This window comes from Protopterus annectens, chromosome 9.part0 (genome assembly GCF_019279795.1).
Source record: "Protopterus annectens isolate FY-2018-M chromosome 9.part0, PAN1.0, whole genome shotgun sequence".
Taxonomy (NCBI): Eukaryota; Metazoa; Chordata; order Ceratodontiformes; family Protopteridae; genus Protopterus; species Protopterus annectens.
Genome location: NC_056743.1, coordinates 1387084004 through 1387101044, shown reverse-complemented (window position 1 = coordinate 1387101044; position 17041 = coordinate 1387084004). Strand labels below are relative to the sequence as shown.

Genomic DNA, 17041 nt, shown 5'->3' with positions numbered 1-17041 from the left:
ATTCATATAAAAGTAATCAAACCATATTAACAAGTTCATATTTACAAACATTAGAAGATATATAACAATATATATGATGTATAATCTAAGCAATATTACGTAAATTATTAAATTCCTGCCTTTTCTTAAACGTCACTCCTCCTCTAAATCATTTTTTCTGCATGTATTGACCCCACAGTTTCCATTTTTTTCTTTGTAATTTGTTCCTACCCTTTTCTGAAGATCCCAGTTCCTCTTCTTTTATCTCTGTGACTATATTCTGTAGTTCAAGTATAGCTGGTTTAGATTTTTATTTCCATTTTCTAGTAATTGGTTTTAGGCAGCTGCCAGAATTAAACTTACCAGGGCCTTACTGTGTCTAGACAATTCAGATCATGCTTCACAGCTCAAAAAGTCATTTCCTTAGTTACACTCATTTGCTCACTCAGCAGTCTTGATAGAGTACCTTGTAAGGAAATGTTAAAGTCCGCCAACTCATTATACTCCCAACATATATGTTCCGAGTTATCTGTTTCTTCCCCATCACTCCTCCAATATTTGACATCTACCTGAAGAAAAATTCTTTGGAGCCTGCTTAAGTATCTATACAAACACTTTCAGGTAAAAATCCTAAATCTTCCAGATATTGTTGCATATTTGGGAACCAAATGTATGCCCTACCATTTTTTTGTGTGAATTGCATATCTAATCTCTCTTCTCAATCTTTTCTGACTTCTGATTGATTCCTGTACTTACTATGTAATATTTTATATGCCTTACTAAATATCACATTTTTAACAGCAGCTTCTCTTCTAGATTAAATGAAAAACTCAGTCAGTGCAGGTCTTTCATTTAGGATTCGCTTATCCCTTTCTACTTGCCTAAATTAACTTGGGACTCAAGTGCCTGTATTGCTCCCAAGCAAGAAAGGTATATCCTTCTTGTAAAAAATGCTATTCATTTTTCTGGTGCTAGTACTTGTATTGTTTTTTAAAGTCTTTAATGTAAAGCAGTTTTGAGTTAGTTTTTGCAGAGAAAAAGTTAATAAGTATGCTGATGCTGCCGTATACCTTTCTTTATTTAATACATTTTATCTTGCTAGAAAATATTTAAAAAATGAGAAATTATCTTTTTTCTGCTTCATCTTTATCATATAAGCTTAAGGTAAATTTAGTTGTTCAGTCTGAATGGGTGGTTACATTGTGGAAAAGTTGACAACAATGCTGTGACCTATTTCTTGGTTTTCTAATATCGTCGAATGATGATTCTTACTTATCCTTTATGTCAGATGTTGGCTTCTGTTCATGGGATGCTTTGCTGGTCGTTAATGTGGTCTCCAGTTTCTTTCTCAGTTTTTATACTATTCTCATTCTGGAAGTTCTGATCTTACATAACAAATTAAGGAGTTTCTTCCTTGTGCAACATGATTTATTTATATCAATTGCCAACTAGGGTGATTTATTTTTTTAATTTCCTATTGTATTTAGTTCTAGTGAGGACAGCTAGATCAATGTATTTATACAAGTGAACATAAAATCCTTCATATAGCTGGCTGCATATCTGGGGTCAATTGCAGAAATACTATCGGTGAATTTAGAGATTTTGTCATATAGTTTTATGAGGTTGGGCTTTTTAATATCTCTAAAGTGGGTGATTTTGGTCATCAGGTGAATGGAGTTTCTGAGATTGAAAGTCACAAGCTGTGTTCTGACTTTACAGGTGAAGAGCAGAGCAGGGTAATGGAACGGTCATCAGCTGAATTTGTGAGAAGCAGGTTGAGAACATTTCTGTCCTGGAAGGGCTTAAGAACAATTTGATCCAGGGAAGTTTTGTTTACCCAGTCCAAAAATTGTGCATATGCTGGGTTAGAAGTGTAAGTACTCCAGTCTATGGAGGGATAGTTGAAATCACTGAGGATTAATCAACTGTTGATTATTGGAGTATCTTCCAGGAATGCCAGGGATTTTGAATGATCATCTGGGGACATAAAGGCAGATCAATAACAAACAATAAGTTGAAGGTAATGCTTACCTAAAGTAAGTTGCAGTTCCAATAGCTTACTGTGGGAGTCTCTGGGTATCCATCTAAAGTCAATATGGTCACTGCCAAACATCAAGATTGTGCTGCAATTTTCAAAGGGTCTAAAGTTATGGTGGGGTCAAAACCAAAGCAGTGAGGGAGTGATTTTCTTACATTTGAACCATGTATCTGTAACTACACATACATGGACATGTGCCAGATGCAGAAGTGCCTAGAAATCCAGTAGTTTGCTGTTAAGACTCCTGCCATTTATGATGTACAGTTTGGGATTAAATGTGTTTGTTAAGTTTGGATATTTTTAGATGAACCTAGCCTAAAAAGGCACAGTTATGGCAGAAAAGGCTTCAGCCAGTAGACAGAAACCCTTGAACGAGAGATGCAGGCCATCTTTTGAAAGCAAGTTTGACTGTTGATCACCTTACCTCAGGTGTATATATAATGGATCCCTTCTGGAATTACACTAGCTTCTTAGCCAATTGCTGAAGTCTGTTATCATTTCCTTATATTTATGTATCATTTTCAGTGAAGACAGGATTTCACTCAGAACCAGTCTTACATCTTCAGATATTTGTGTAGCCAATTTCATCATATTCCTCTGCATGCACGTCAGGGGTTTGTGAGGTAATTCAGTTATTCACATGTGGACTACTATCACATCATAGTCATGAAAAGTGTCTTGAACGTCTTTGTTATGTGAACAATTCTGGCTCCTGAGGGGCAGCTAGCTGTAACTCTGCTCTTGTCCACCCTGGTGCTTGTTGAAATCATATAAAATTGGAATCCATCTATCACTAGAAAATTTCCAGAAGCTGATTTATGAGTGCTAGACATGGGAATGGTTTATTGCCAGTGAGTTGTTGATGTGGGAGTACATGGCTTGGATGAACTGGGGATATGCATTGATACATAAACTTAAGAAAGTTCAAAGAGGCTTTGGTATGGATTCTTTTTAATGGTATCAATGTAACACATATTTGTGTTGTCTGTATCATGATGTTGCATTTGTATGGGTGGGAGTGTGACAATGTCATGCTGACTGCATTCTGTAAGCTGCGAGAGAAATGCCTTCAAGTTATCTAGGTATTTACACCACAAACTGATAGTATCTACAAGGCTGAGCGGGAGTTCATTTTTAGAGAGCATGATGCATTTCCTATGCTACCTTGGAACAACAAGTGCAAGAAAGCTGGCAATGAAAGGGAGACTAATTTCTAGCCTGTCTATGATGTCCAGTGCTACTGACTAATAAAATCTAAAATTGGGATAAAGGAGGACTGTGGGAGTATTAATGCAAATGAGAAAACAGAGGGACAGTATAATAACACAGTTCAGAGTAGCCAACTGTAGCTTAGAGCAGATCAGCACTGTTGAGTTACACTGCATGTGGCATTGCACTAAGCAAAGGGATGGAACCAATTAAAAGCAGCTATAAATTTGAGCCAGTAGTGTTCAGATGTCCAAAAATAGCAAAAATTCATTTACTCTCATTAGAATGACCACTACTCTTTCCAAGATGGCCACCACACCAGGTCATAAACAACTGCTTCATGATTAAGTACAAATACTGTTGATTAGAGTAAAAACAAATACAATACTCAGAACAGTTGATAAAAATATGTCATTTTAACTACAACATAAAAATGTACTTTTCTGGCTGTTTGAGCTGAAGCAGAACTCCAGGTACAACATTACACACCTTTCAGTGAGTGTACAAAAGCACAGATATTTGCAGTCTTACTTTAAAGGTTCAACAGAGTACACCAGCCAATAACAACAGACAATATAGACATACTTGGTATACTCAGTAGTAAACAAAATCTCACAAAAAAAAGACATGTAGCCTTATAGCATTGGCTTCTGTAGCAGAATCACATTTGGTTTAAGCTGGTAGCAAAATGAAGTCTTGTTTATATCAATAAAAGACAGACAGAAATAAGACTCGAAAACAGCTAGAGGTAGTTCAGTAGATGATACCAACCACTAACAGCACACTAAAGTTTCAGCTCACTAGCAAACATAAGCCCATAACTAGTTTGCTTTTCTCTTCTTCCACCAATAAATAAATAAATAAATAAATAATCACTAAATTAAATTTAAAGCAACGTCACTAAAATCAGCTAGCAACAGTGCAGGCAGTATTAGTATATTCAATGTTAACCAAATGCCAACAAAAGACACATAGCCTTATGGTCTTGGCTTCAGTATTAGAGTCAGATTCACTTTAAGCTAGTAACTAACTCAAGTCTTGTTTATAACAATGGGAGGTAGCCAGAAAAAGTCTTACTTATATCACTGGAAAAGACCTATAGATAGTTCAGTAGGCCATACCAACCAATAGCAACATACTAAAATTTCACTGTAATAACAACTGCAAGCCCAGGATTAGTCTGTTTTTCTCTTCTACCACCAGAAAAAAAATCAGTAATTTAAATTCAAACCAAGATCACTAAAATCAGCTTGAAACAATGCAAGCAGTTTTAGTATGTTCAATATTAAGCAAAATCTAGCAAAAGACATGTAACATGATTTTCTTGACTTTAGTTGCCGAGTCAGAAATGATTTAACATAGTAGCAAACTGGAGTTATGTTTAGCAGCCAGAAAAGGCTTTATTTATAATACTGGAAACCAGCTAGATGTAGTTTAACAAGATGCATCAAACAATAACCAGATACTAATGTGTTCTCAGTAGACATTATAGAAATTCACCACTGGGTCTTCATTCTGGAGGTGAGTTTCTTGAATCCATTTTTCAAACACATTAAAACTTTGCTATGATCAGTAATCCAATAATAATCACCTGCATCTATGCAGTAGATTAATATAATTTTTAAAAATAATCCAGCTGTTGTTCCGGTTTGCTTGAGGTGTCTTCACTTCCCATTAACAAGGATGTGCTCCAGGCAGTTAACCTATAGGAATCTCCATGCCATCTCAGATTAATACCTGATCATTCTAAGAGTGAAAAAATTTGACTTTTGTCATCTGAATCATCTTCAGATGCTTTTTCCTAGGTGATGCCGTGCATTTATAAAAGAGGGTTATGACCAAGGTTTTGTGCTTCTTTAATTCATTCAGGTAGAACTGACATCTTGACTTTAACATAAAGTGATTATTGATTTTTTAAATACAATTTGCAATGTCACCTCACTCATTTCTAAAAAAATCTAGAGTTTCTAAAATGTTTCTAAAATAATCTTTCTAGATCATTTTAAATTATCTAGAATATATATATATATATATATATATATATATATATATATATATATATATATATATAATATATATATATATATATATATATATATATATATATATATATATATATATACATATTATTTTTAAATGCTTATCATTCACTGTTTTAGACATGGTGTTTTAACCTTCCGGCCTTTCTCTTACTTGCAGAAATAAGATACATGATAATTGCTTTTCCTAATACATTATATTGATTTGTTTCCATATTGGCATTCCATTTTAGGTTACAATTAGTATTTTTTTTTAACAACTGGATTTGAGATTATACAGTGCTAAGCCTTGACAACCCAGTGCCCCATCCATTGCCAGGTTAACATGCTCTCCCTTCTTCCTCTGGACTTCTTTGAGTGAACTGCAGCTGGTGTGGATATTAAGAGTACCCTGGGTCAGGGACAGCAACTGCTTCTGTTTCTGTGGAATATTATTATAACCTAAACTTATTTCCTTGCCCCACCCTTCCCCTGCATTTATCAACAACATTCAAGGGTTACTCCCCTTTGTGGACCATGCCTCCCCCCAAGGAGCATCTTCAATGAATGCCCTCCCAGCAGATATGAGTGCCCATCCCTCCCTGCCAGTGTCTCAGATATTCAAGCCACTAACTGAACCTCTGTTGCCTGTGCCATAAATATAGTTGTATCCCTCTGTGTTACAATACCAGTAATTAACACTTCTATTATTATGTTTAATGGGGGGGTTTCATTTCTGAAGAGGTCCTTGTTTAATGTTAAATTAAATTATATTTGTTTGACTTGTCTGCTACAGATAACTTTACATCTCAGTCATTATGATTAATTTACAGGACGGGCCACAAGAAAACATGTTTGGCCATGTTTCCAGTATTTTTGGTGTTATACAATCCCACTTCTGGTGTCAAGTCTAAAGCAAAAGCCAATGTAATATTTAGAAGCCCTTATTATAGCTAAAAAGCTTCTTTATTTATTTATTTATTTATTTGCTTTGTACAGATATAAATTATTTCTATTTGTAAGCAAAACCCAATCCCTAAACTTTCCACCCTCTATAAACTAGACCACAGATTTCCAAATCGCTACTATTAATTTGTGAATACCTAATGTCTTGCCATTAGACCATTGTGAGTAACTTGGTGCAAACTGATGACTGCAGAAAGTTAAACTTGAAAAGCTTTTCCCATCCCATTTACAGCAGAGTTTTTTCAAAACCAGTTAAAAATCCAGTTCCTGAAGCCCTTCCATTTTACTTGCAGTGGACCCTTCGTTGGTCTCACAGTGATTAGCCAAAGTTCATATACTAATACCTCTGAAAAAGTGGTTTTACACCAGATTCCCTCCAGTTTCAACTGAATATGAGTTCTAGATTTGTCAAATCTATACAATTTTGTTTTCCAAACCTAAGAAGTTTAAAATGCTGAATTTAAAATACCTTATTATACTATGCTCAAAAGGATTATACATGTTTACCCTGGATCTTAAAATGTCTAGCTGCATGTTATAATGAAAAATTCCAAAGGAATTTTTTTATAATTCAGCACAGCAATTTAGAAGTTCTAGTTCATCTTGTATTTTGGCTTTACAGAGCTAATTATAAGAAAATTGAATTTTGCAATTCAGTTTAATGATAGCCCATGTAATGATTATGGGAATAATGGCAGGCTAAAGAAGAAAAGTTTGGATATGCCCACATCCAAACCTATTGTTCAGTTTTTTTCTAATAGTTGTGAATCTGATATCTGCCAGCAGTATGAATCAGGAAGGATGAGACCTAAGAAATACAACTTAAGAAAAGAATACCAAGTTGTGTAGGAGATTAAAAAGAATCAATCCATTAGGTAATGAAGACTGCCAAGGGTGGTGGGATTGTTTTATTTGATAATTTAACCTATTCAGGGAAAATATTAATGATCCTGAATGAAACAGACTCCTACATATGAGCCTCTACCAATGAGGTAAATCTTTCTTATTTTAAAATTAACCAATATTTGGAAGATAGCTTATTGCAACAAGGTATGAATTAAGACACGTGCAAGTTTCTGAAAAATCCCAATCCAATAATACCAGTAATTTTTTGAATCCTAAAAATTTGTAAGAGGTTAATTGACCCTCATTTTAGGCCTATTTTCTCAGCATCAGGTTCCAAAACATACTTGTTTTCAGTAATGGTGGATAGGATCTTAAAACCAGTGCAAGACCTCAATGCCCATATGATTCAAGACTCATAGGATTTTTTGAGAAGGTTAAAACATGATTGCTGGGACAAAGACATTGCACTTTTAACTGTTGACATTATAGACTAATTTTCTTGCATCCCCAAGGATATAGGATTAGATCTGTCTTATGAGGCATTAATTGAACTTGATTTTTTTCACAAAAGGCCAAATAAGGCTATTAATGGAATATATGGAAATAGTACTGCATAACAATTATATTTGGTTTGAAGGTGAGATTTTTAAGCCGGTAAAGGGTATAGCAATGGAGGCAGCATGTGTCCCCATTTCTGCAAATTTATTGCTGATCTTCTGGGAAGGGTGTGACATGTTTCCATCATAATATCAAAAGCACATACAACTTTTTTAAAGGTTTCTTGATGATATATTTATTTTGTGGTCAGGGGATGTTGCAATCATCCCAGAGTTCATCAATTATATTAATCAGACTACACCCTTCCTAAAGTTAAATTGAGCCAAACCAAATTAATTATCTAGACACTACGATTATGAAAAATACCACAGGATTTCCATCTAATATTTTTAGGAAAGTTGCATTCTCCAACAGCTACTTACATTTTAGTAGTGCCCACCTCTTTACACAGAAGAAAAGTTTAGTTAAGGGCCAATTTCTTAAATTAGCATGTATGGTCTCAAACATAAAATTATTTGACATGGTGAGGACCAAACTAAAAAATTTGTTCATCGAAAGACAATACCTGGTCTCCCTAGTTAGATATATCAGTGATGAGATCTCAGAAGAGTGGGGAAAGAGATATTGTCCCTTTTATTGATAGGCATCTATACCCCCAGAACTGGCAATGTCATTTCAAATGATGAAATGTCTCTAAGTGTTTTGAATGGTATTTATTCCCCTCACCAAGAGGTTGACCAGGACGATCAACCAACTAACTACTCTGGGGCTCTTACATTACAGTATAACAAAGGATCCTATATTGTGAAAGACATTATTAGGCAGTATTGCTGCATCTTGACCAGTGATGGCAAACTGAGAAATACAGTGGGACCAAGATCTGCCTTTATCTATGAATAAGCAAGCAATATTAAAAACATTGTAGAAATGAAGAATCCTTCTACACTAGTAAAAAAGAAAAGGCACAAGAAAGTGTGAGAGCTGTAGTCAATGCAAATACATTTAAAGTTTTAGCAAGTCCAACTCAATAACAGTTAAAATTAGTTGTCTTTATACAGGATGGAAATTGTCTAATGAAAGGGATAATATACTTATCAATTTGTTCCACCTATTTAGCATTCAATGTTGGAAAAACAGAGACAACTGAGAAAACAGATGCACAAACACAAGTATGACATCCTAAAATGCAATCAAAAGAATGTTCTTTATAGACATTCAATGGTATGTATTGGCTTTAAACATTTCTCATTCATTGGTCTAGAAAGAATAACATACAACCCGGGCAGGGGGGAGAACTCTTGGAAAGAATATATTGAATTAAGAGAACTGATATGGCAGCTCACATTAGAGTCCACACATTTCCCTCTAGTTCCAGCCTTAAAACAAAAAGCTAATAAGCTATGTTCCATCCCCAATAGCTCATTTCATAGTTTTTAAAAAAGTACATATATGCTGTGATGATGTGAGGTAGTGCCAGCTATGCCAGACAGAGTAGGGCAGTGCATGTGTAACACATGCCAGCATAACTAGCTGGAGTTTTGTAAAGAATTTTATGTCATTTGTGTATCAGACTGATTTGAACAGACATTTATGTTAAAAAATGTATTTGTAAAGCTGATTGTGTCAAAAATGTGTCAACAGTGGGTCCTGCTGGACAGAAAATAAATATGCATTTATATCAGACGGTACTGTTGCAGCTGAGAAAATGTGTATATGTTAACAGAGGATGCCGGAATGGAAGCTGTTAAGCTCATCTCAGCTTACCTTAAGAAAAATAGCCAGAAATTAAAAGACTTAGTTTAGGCCATAAAGATTTTATCTCACAAGCCTGAATGCAACCAGAGATGCAATGTCTGGGAAAGGCCTGGGCTGTTTTTGTCCTTAATCATGAGCTAATTGCTGCCCTGGGGTGCCAGAAAATGTCTGGGTAGTCTCTACGGGAAGGATGAAAGCATTGTAATTGTTTTACAGTCTCCATATGCCTTATCAAAGCTCTAGGTATATATTGTGACACATCTGTGCTAGATCCTAACTCAGATTCTAGTCAGGGGGGGTAATGTGAAAACCACAGAATCAGGAGACAAGATGTAATGTCATTCTATAGCCAGCACTGAAATTAGTTTAGATATTAATGAAAGTTGTGATAGTGACACTCAGCACTGTTACTGGAACTGACAAAGACACTCATCTACTTCAGCTTGCCTTGCTTTTGTAAGTAACATAACTAGGGAACAGTAATTCTTCAGTCAGTTAGGAAAGCATAGTGAGATTAGCTAAAAGTATTGTTTTTCTGAATCTTTCTGAGTCTTTCCATCTGGGTTATTTTTTATATTTCCTGTGAGTTGAAATTATGGTGTTTATTGCAAATAAATATTCAGTATGTTCATGTTTTCTACTTTATTATTTATTATTAAATATAGCTATACCTTTCATTGTGGCTGAACTTTTAGAAAATATTTTATCCCTTGAGAGTAATTGCATTTATTTGGTGACACTGTGGTTGATGTTCCTGAAAGTCTTTCCATTTAGCCAAACATGGCCATTTGTATAAGTATTAATTTTACTAACAGTAACTGGGTACCCTTTTAAGAGCCTTAAAGTAGGTGGCTGGTAACAATGAATGTAGCTTATAGTCTGGGTAGAGGTGGTATAGCAGGTAATGTGTGACCGCCTTTCCCAGGTGTGTGTGTGTGTGTGTGTGTGTGTGTGTGTGTGTGTGTGTGTGTGTGTGTGAAAATCAAATCTCAAAGAGTGTTAATGTCAGTTACTTTGAACAGGGACACAGAGCTGGTCTCTGCAGAGAGAAAGGTGAAGTCTTATTTGGGTACTGGAGAGGAAAACTCAGTCCTAGTTCTAGAGTGTGCTCCCTGTGTGCTCTTAAGGAAAACTGTGCTTGGTACAGATAGCTGAATATGAAAATACTGTGTGTATCCATTTTTGTTCTAAGTGAATGTTCCCCACCAGTGTCAGTGTTGAGGCTTGAGGCTCCTTTATTACTGGCCCAGAGGAGGGACATCACATGCATGTATTTATGCAACACTATACCTTCTTTTATTTATGTTTTAAACAGGAGTGTCTTATAAGTGTTTTTATATGTTATTTCTTATATGTCATTATGTCATTTTTTTATTCATTCGTTGCATTTTTTACTTTTTAAACTGCTGTATTTATGTAGTCAGTACTTTTCTGTACAGCTTTTAATATGAGAAGTATTTAAACAATGTTTTTAATTTGTTCATTTTTTTCTGAATAAGATTTCCATTTAAATAAAAAGGATTCTTTAATTAATTCCTTCACTTGATTTAATTATTCTATTATAGAAACGATATATAAGTAAGTTCTGGCTATCACTGTTTCATTCTGAAGAAGTCTGTTTTTTACTGTGGATGAAAAGCTACTTGTGAATTAAAGACTTTATTCATTTTACTGCTCATGGTGTTTTTGGATTACTACTGATTAGAAGCTTTCTTTCTGGAGCTGGTCACTGCTCATATCAGATGGAATTTATCTTTTGGTTTTAGTTTGGTTGTTTGAATTTTTCCACTATTGGATCCTGCCTTGTTATTGTAGACAGCCTTCTATAGCACTTCCCGGTTAATACCATAAAAGATAAAGTTTCTCGTATCACAATTAAGCAGAGTCAGTTTTTTGGAGGATTTTGCATTTTCATACCTCCTACAAAAAATGGCTCCCATATCTGAGATTTGCTCATTACAGATAGAAACATTACTGTTTTCTGAATCTGAAGATACTGTAGATCTTTAAATTTCTTTGTAAATCATGTTTAGTAGGTATTATTTTAGCAATATTTTATGACTTGCAAACGTTAGCATGTAGGGACCTTTATATTCAATTTTCTGTAAAACAGATTTTGCATGAATTATTTCTTTAAGTAAAAGTTGTCTCCATTTTTCTGTCAAAGTAATAGAATCTGTCCATTGGAAATATCCATAAATTATTGAATAATGGAAGTGAAATAAGGCAGATCCATTGATAAACATTTTTCTAGAACTTTAGGGAATATTATTCTTTCTAGTTATGACAAATACCAAAAGGTCTTCAGCAGACTCATTAGACATGAGTCTCAGATATTTCTGACCACTACAGGTGTTTCCTCTTTAAAATTATTTGGCACAGGATATAAGTAAAGTGATTATATTTTCTTGTGTTGAGTAATTTATATAGATTTACAAAATGGATTGTCATTCCTTATTAAAAGCAAGTTTTATTTTTTTCTGCATTACAGAGCTTGTTCCATTAATACCAGCTTCCTTTTATTTATCTAATCATCCTTTTTTTAGTAGGTTAGTAGCACTAGGCTAGTAACCTGTTTTCAGGTGATACCTTAGGTGGCATTTATACTACTAGGGGAAATTTAGGCAAGGCATCAAAGAACTTCTCCTACTGCTTTTAATAGGTGCCATTGGATTTTTTACATTCACCTGAGCTACTACCAACTCAAAAAAGATAGGAACTCTGTTTAATATCTTATCTGAAGAACAACATACTCATGAGTACAGGAACCCCCTTATAGTGCGCCATAGTGTCAGTAATCTTATCTGGTGGGAGAAAGTATCCACAGTCTTCTGCACAAAATGTGAGTGCACTACTTGTTGGCCACTGACATTGCAGTTTCTGACTTTGGGCAGATTGCTTACTAGTCTATCCATAGTAAAGTACACAATTGCAGATATTTAAAATTAAGTGTGTAATATGGTTGTGTAAGGCATTTACTGTAGCTGCAGACTTTCAAATCATTTTGATTGCTACTGTTATATGAATTCACTGTTCATTTGAACAAGAAATTTGGATTTTATTAACCTGATCCTGATGCAGGTACAAAAAATTACATTAGTTGCTAGTATATTAAGTTAGTTTATTACAAAGAGTGGATACAATCAAGCTTTTAGGTGTATATTTCACTTTTCTGTTTGTTACAATTTCGTTTTGTTCTTGTCAAAATTTACAATATGTAGGCTAAAGCACTTGTAGTGCATGGAGTGCTGTGATTGCACTCCAAAATTGGAAAAATAAAAACAAACCTGAAAAAGCACTTCTGTAGTTTGAGACATGACCATAACAATGCTTCCCAAGGTATGTAACACTTTTTACACACCCTGTAAGTATTGTTATGGTTGCTTGTCACATAAGGGGCATTGCTTCACTCCTGTCCCTGAAGTACTTGCTTCATATATTTGTTCTCTCAATGGAAGTTTACAAGCATCAGTCTGAAAGTAGTTTAGTTAACTAAGAAGAGAATTTAAAAACTATCATGACTTTTTCCTCTAATAAAATTAACATGCTATGTATGGGATAGAACTCATTTAATACTTTATTGACTTTGAAAGCCAGTAAAATACTTAAGACTCCATGTACTACAAAGATCTCACTGATCTTAACTTGACATGGATGACAAGATTTGCATCCTGAGCTTCGCTGTTGAGGTGAATTTCTCGGCATCCATGTCTTGAATGCATAATAATATGGTTACAATTGGAATCATAACCCTCTATAGTACAACTTTATTAATGTTAGATGGATTGCTCTTTTGTTCCGAACAGCAAAATAAAAGTGATAATTGGATATGGCTCTGTATATATAAAAATATTCTGTACCACAATGCTAACTAGAATGCACATTGACTAGGAAGAAGGCTAATTGCTTTGTTATTCTGGCCAAACAGGATTCAAGTGATGAGTTATTTACCCAGCAGAAAAAAAAAGAACAGTCACAGAAATCTAGATGAATAGGACATCAGCTCTTATCTTAATTCATATAGCTCTACTTCAATTGTTTTTTCGTCATGTTTGCATTCTTGCATGTAGGTAAGTGCAGTTACAATGGACTGTTTACATTATTTTTACATTTTTGTCTTGGAAAGTAAAGTCTAGGCATTGATACTGCTATACAAAAATATAAAAGGAGTACATACAAAATAAATAAGTAAATAAAAAAATGTAAATAGAAGTAACTAGACAGATAAAACCTTAAGAACTCACAGGATACAAGCATGAGAAAGCTTGAATAAATGTGTTACTTACCAAAGCAAAAGGAGTCTGAAAAACCTACAGAAGGAAAGAGATGGAAATAACATTTTAGAAATATACCTTTATTGCTTAACTCAAAAAAATACTGTTTGATATTTTCTCAAAATAAAGATAACGCCAAAGGTATGACAGCATATGATAAATAATGTCACACAAAATATTAGAAACAAAAAAAAGTAACTAAAGGGGTCTCACCACATTACAATGCATACAGAAATAGCTCTGTTTTTTTCATTTAATGCACATATCCTTACTTTTTATTACCCAATGTTCAAATATTAAAAACTCTGGCTTCAGTATAACATGAGTAGAAAGATTGTCTAATTTTAGATTTCTCTTTATTGATCTGGCAGTTAGCTTGGAGGATTAGGGCTATGAGCTGTATGTAGCACTGGATTTGATTCATCTATACTCTGTTGCATACTCTATGGCTTTGAGCAAGCCACTTCACCATATAGTGCTCTGGGGTAACTGGGAAATTGGTCTAAGCCCTTCAGAAGTCTCACTGACCCACTGCTAGTACGTACCTAACAGCATGTTATTTGCTTTACTAGAATGGAAGTTTTCATCAAAATCCCAGAGGTTTGTAGGGCATAATGCACTGATAAAACGGATTACAAATACAAAACTAACAGCTGGATTGCTTAGGGATTTAGTAGGATGTTATTTTTCCTTTTGATTTGGGATTCTTGACATTAATAAAAACAGTCTTCAAGTAGCTCAACTAAAAATGTACAATGTTGTCATCATGCAGAACTTGATCATGCTTTAGGCTTACAATGCCTAGGTAAAGATCAGTATAAATAAACATTTACAATTGAACAATAAATAACCATGAAAATATGGTGAATGAAATGGATATTTATTTAAATATTCTCTAGAACAAATAACACTAAACACTAACTCCCTACATCTGACATAGCCAGTAACAGTTTTGGCATAGTAAAAGTACCTTTTTTAACTTTACAATTGTAATCTCAGAGTATAGCAATGTTCTGTCCCATGGAAAGTCTATAATGAATAATATTCTGATATGTTTTTGAAATCAGTACATCAAGGAAATGAAAAGGAATTTGCAAAACCTTACCTGCTGTAATATAAGAGGCACCAAACAGTAGCACTAGTAGAAGCATTCTGATACAGATGAAGTGTCACTTTTTGTTACTGAAGAAAAAGGTAAGAAACGAAAATGTTTTATCATACAAATAATGTTTACTTCCTCAGGTAAACTCTTGATATTTTGTAAGTTATATCTGCACAATAGTCACATATGAGAACTATACATTTTAGCATCACAGATCTTTCATTTATGCATCAGTGCCATACAATGACTTTGTGCACACTCACACTTATGGGCTTTATAAAAGGTTATCAATTCATCTTTTGGAATGTCTTTTTTCTTTTTGGAAGATACTGGAATCCAAAACAAGAACCCATGTGGCCAGAGAGAGTACAGGGAGACAACACATAAAGTACCCAACCAGAAAATGAACCAGAAATAAAAGTAATGTGAGGCAGCAAACCTAACTGTAACACCAATGTGTTACCCAAACATCATATGGTGACTGACAAAAATTATATTTGTTGCAAAATTATAACCAAACAACAGAGACAAAAAGTAAATAGCTTATGACATAGTTGATCACTAACATTTTGTAGAGAGGATTTTGTGGCTAATTTCTGCATTGATTCAAAATGTAGAGAAACTTAGATTTGATTCAGGCTTTCCTGGATGGTATTTCAGGGCTTTATTTGGCCTTTCATTGCACTTGACAGTGAAAACTAAGCTCTTAATGCCTCAGATGTCCCATTGTGATGTACCACCTCCAAGATGTTAGGGCACATATTCCCTATATGAAAATGTGCTATTCTGGGATTCATTGCTTAAAATCATTACATAAATTGCTTACTACTAACTCAGGAAATAAACATGTTGACTAATATAGCAGTAGAAAATTTAAAAAAAAGTTGTTAGAGGTGTTTCTTAGGGGGCTGGTCCCCCTTTACCTCCTACATGGAGGACAGCATCTCCCATACCCCTTCATTCCTAAAAAAACAAACTAACTCAAAGGTTGATGAAACATTGGGGAAGGAAATTGTCCTCACCCTCACAACTCAGCAATCTCAGGGTTCAGTATTAAGGGTCTTTTTACTGACACTTAATCTGATTCAGCTTTCAGTAAGAAATGCATCAGTGTAAAGCTGTTTTCCCATTGTCTGTTTCCCTTCAACTTGATCAACTTATAATTGTTTATACTGCATTTCTCTGAACAAATATGATTGAGTTTACACTGAAAGGTAGATTTGTAGACATGCATAGTATTTCAAAGAAACATTTGAGTCTTATTATTTGTTTTTTTGCATTTTAGAGTATGGTCTCACATTGACAATAGACTCCTGTTCATACAAGATTACACTGACATTTTGAGAAAGCATAGACGTCAAGGTTAGTTTTCTCTTGTCTGTGATTGCATTTACTTAGTCACAATGGAATAGCTGTGGGAGTCCACTGTTGTGTGGTCATGGATTTAGTATATCTAAGCAAGGGAATGTGGAGGAGGTAAGAGCCACCCGCTACAAAAGCACTTAATTGCAATGTTATTTTTTAACAATTCATTCTTTGAGTCTCTGAGTAAGTTTCTGAATTGTAGGGAAAGCCATGTTATCTTATATGCAAAGTATCAAGCCTACAACTCTAATTCATGAGAACAGCAACTTTTGAACATTTCTCTTCTCCTTTATAAGTTTTCTTTGCAGAGGGGCAAATTTATATATACCAACTTTGAGATTGCCATACCTTGGAAAAGGGAAATATTCTAAGAAATGCCAACCTCAGACTTAATATATGTAAGTCTGTTTTTTCTGTCAATCGATCTTCATGTTTTGAAACTCTCTCTAGCAGGTCCTGACATTTCAAGTGGTTAACATAGAAGTTAAATTTGTTTAAAAAAACACCAGCTTTTTCAGTTGGAATGGAGCTGCAAAGCCTTCTGAAAAAGTATTTGTGACTCCCTGTCCTGTGTAGATGTCATTTTGTCTAACTTTCAGTTGCATGCTGTATCTGTCTTGAGATGTTACCATTAAAGGTTTCTGTTCTTCTCTACTATAATCTCAGGAAAATTATATGTCATGAATGCATAATAAATGATTCAGTGGGAATCAGGAATGAAAACCTGACAACGATGTAAGCAAGCATTCATAAAATTAGCAATGTGAAATTACATTATGATATACTTCATGAAATTTAAGATAAAAACACTGAATTACTGGTTCCTGGAAAAGGAGATTAAAGGGAGGGTATGCATGTATTGTACCTACAGAAACATGTGCAACAGGCAGTGACAAAACTTGCCATATTAACATCAAATACTGTTATCCAG

The 17041-nt window shown here is 34.5% G+C and overlaps 1 protein-coding gene across 1 annotated transcript in view; it reads right to left on the bottom strand.

The window, feature by feature from the left end:
* The window catches only part of LOC122812082 (uromodulin-like), a gene marked incomplete in the record, with an annotated part of 518790 nt that overhangs the window by 487399 nt on the left and 14350 nt on the right, over positions 1-17041 (bottom strand). Inside the window, 2 exon segments of the mRNA XM_044084351.1 lie at positions 13656-13679; positions 14749-14825. Coding sequence (XP_043940286.1) covers positions 13656-13679; positions 14749-14794 — 70 coding nt within the window.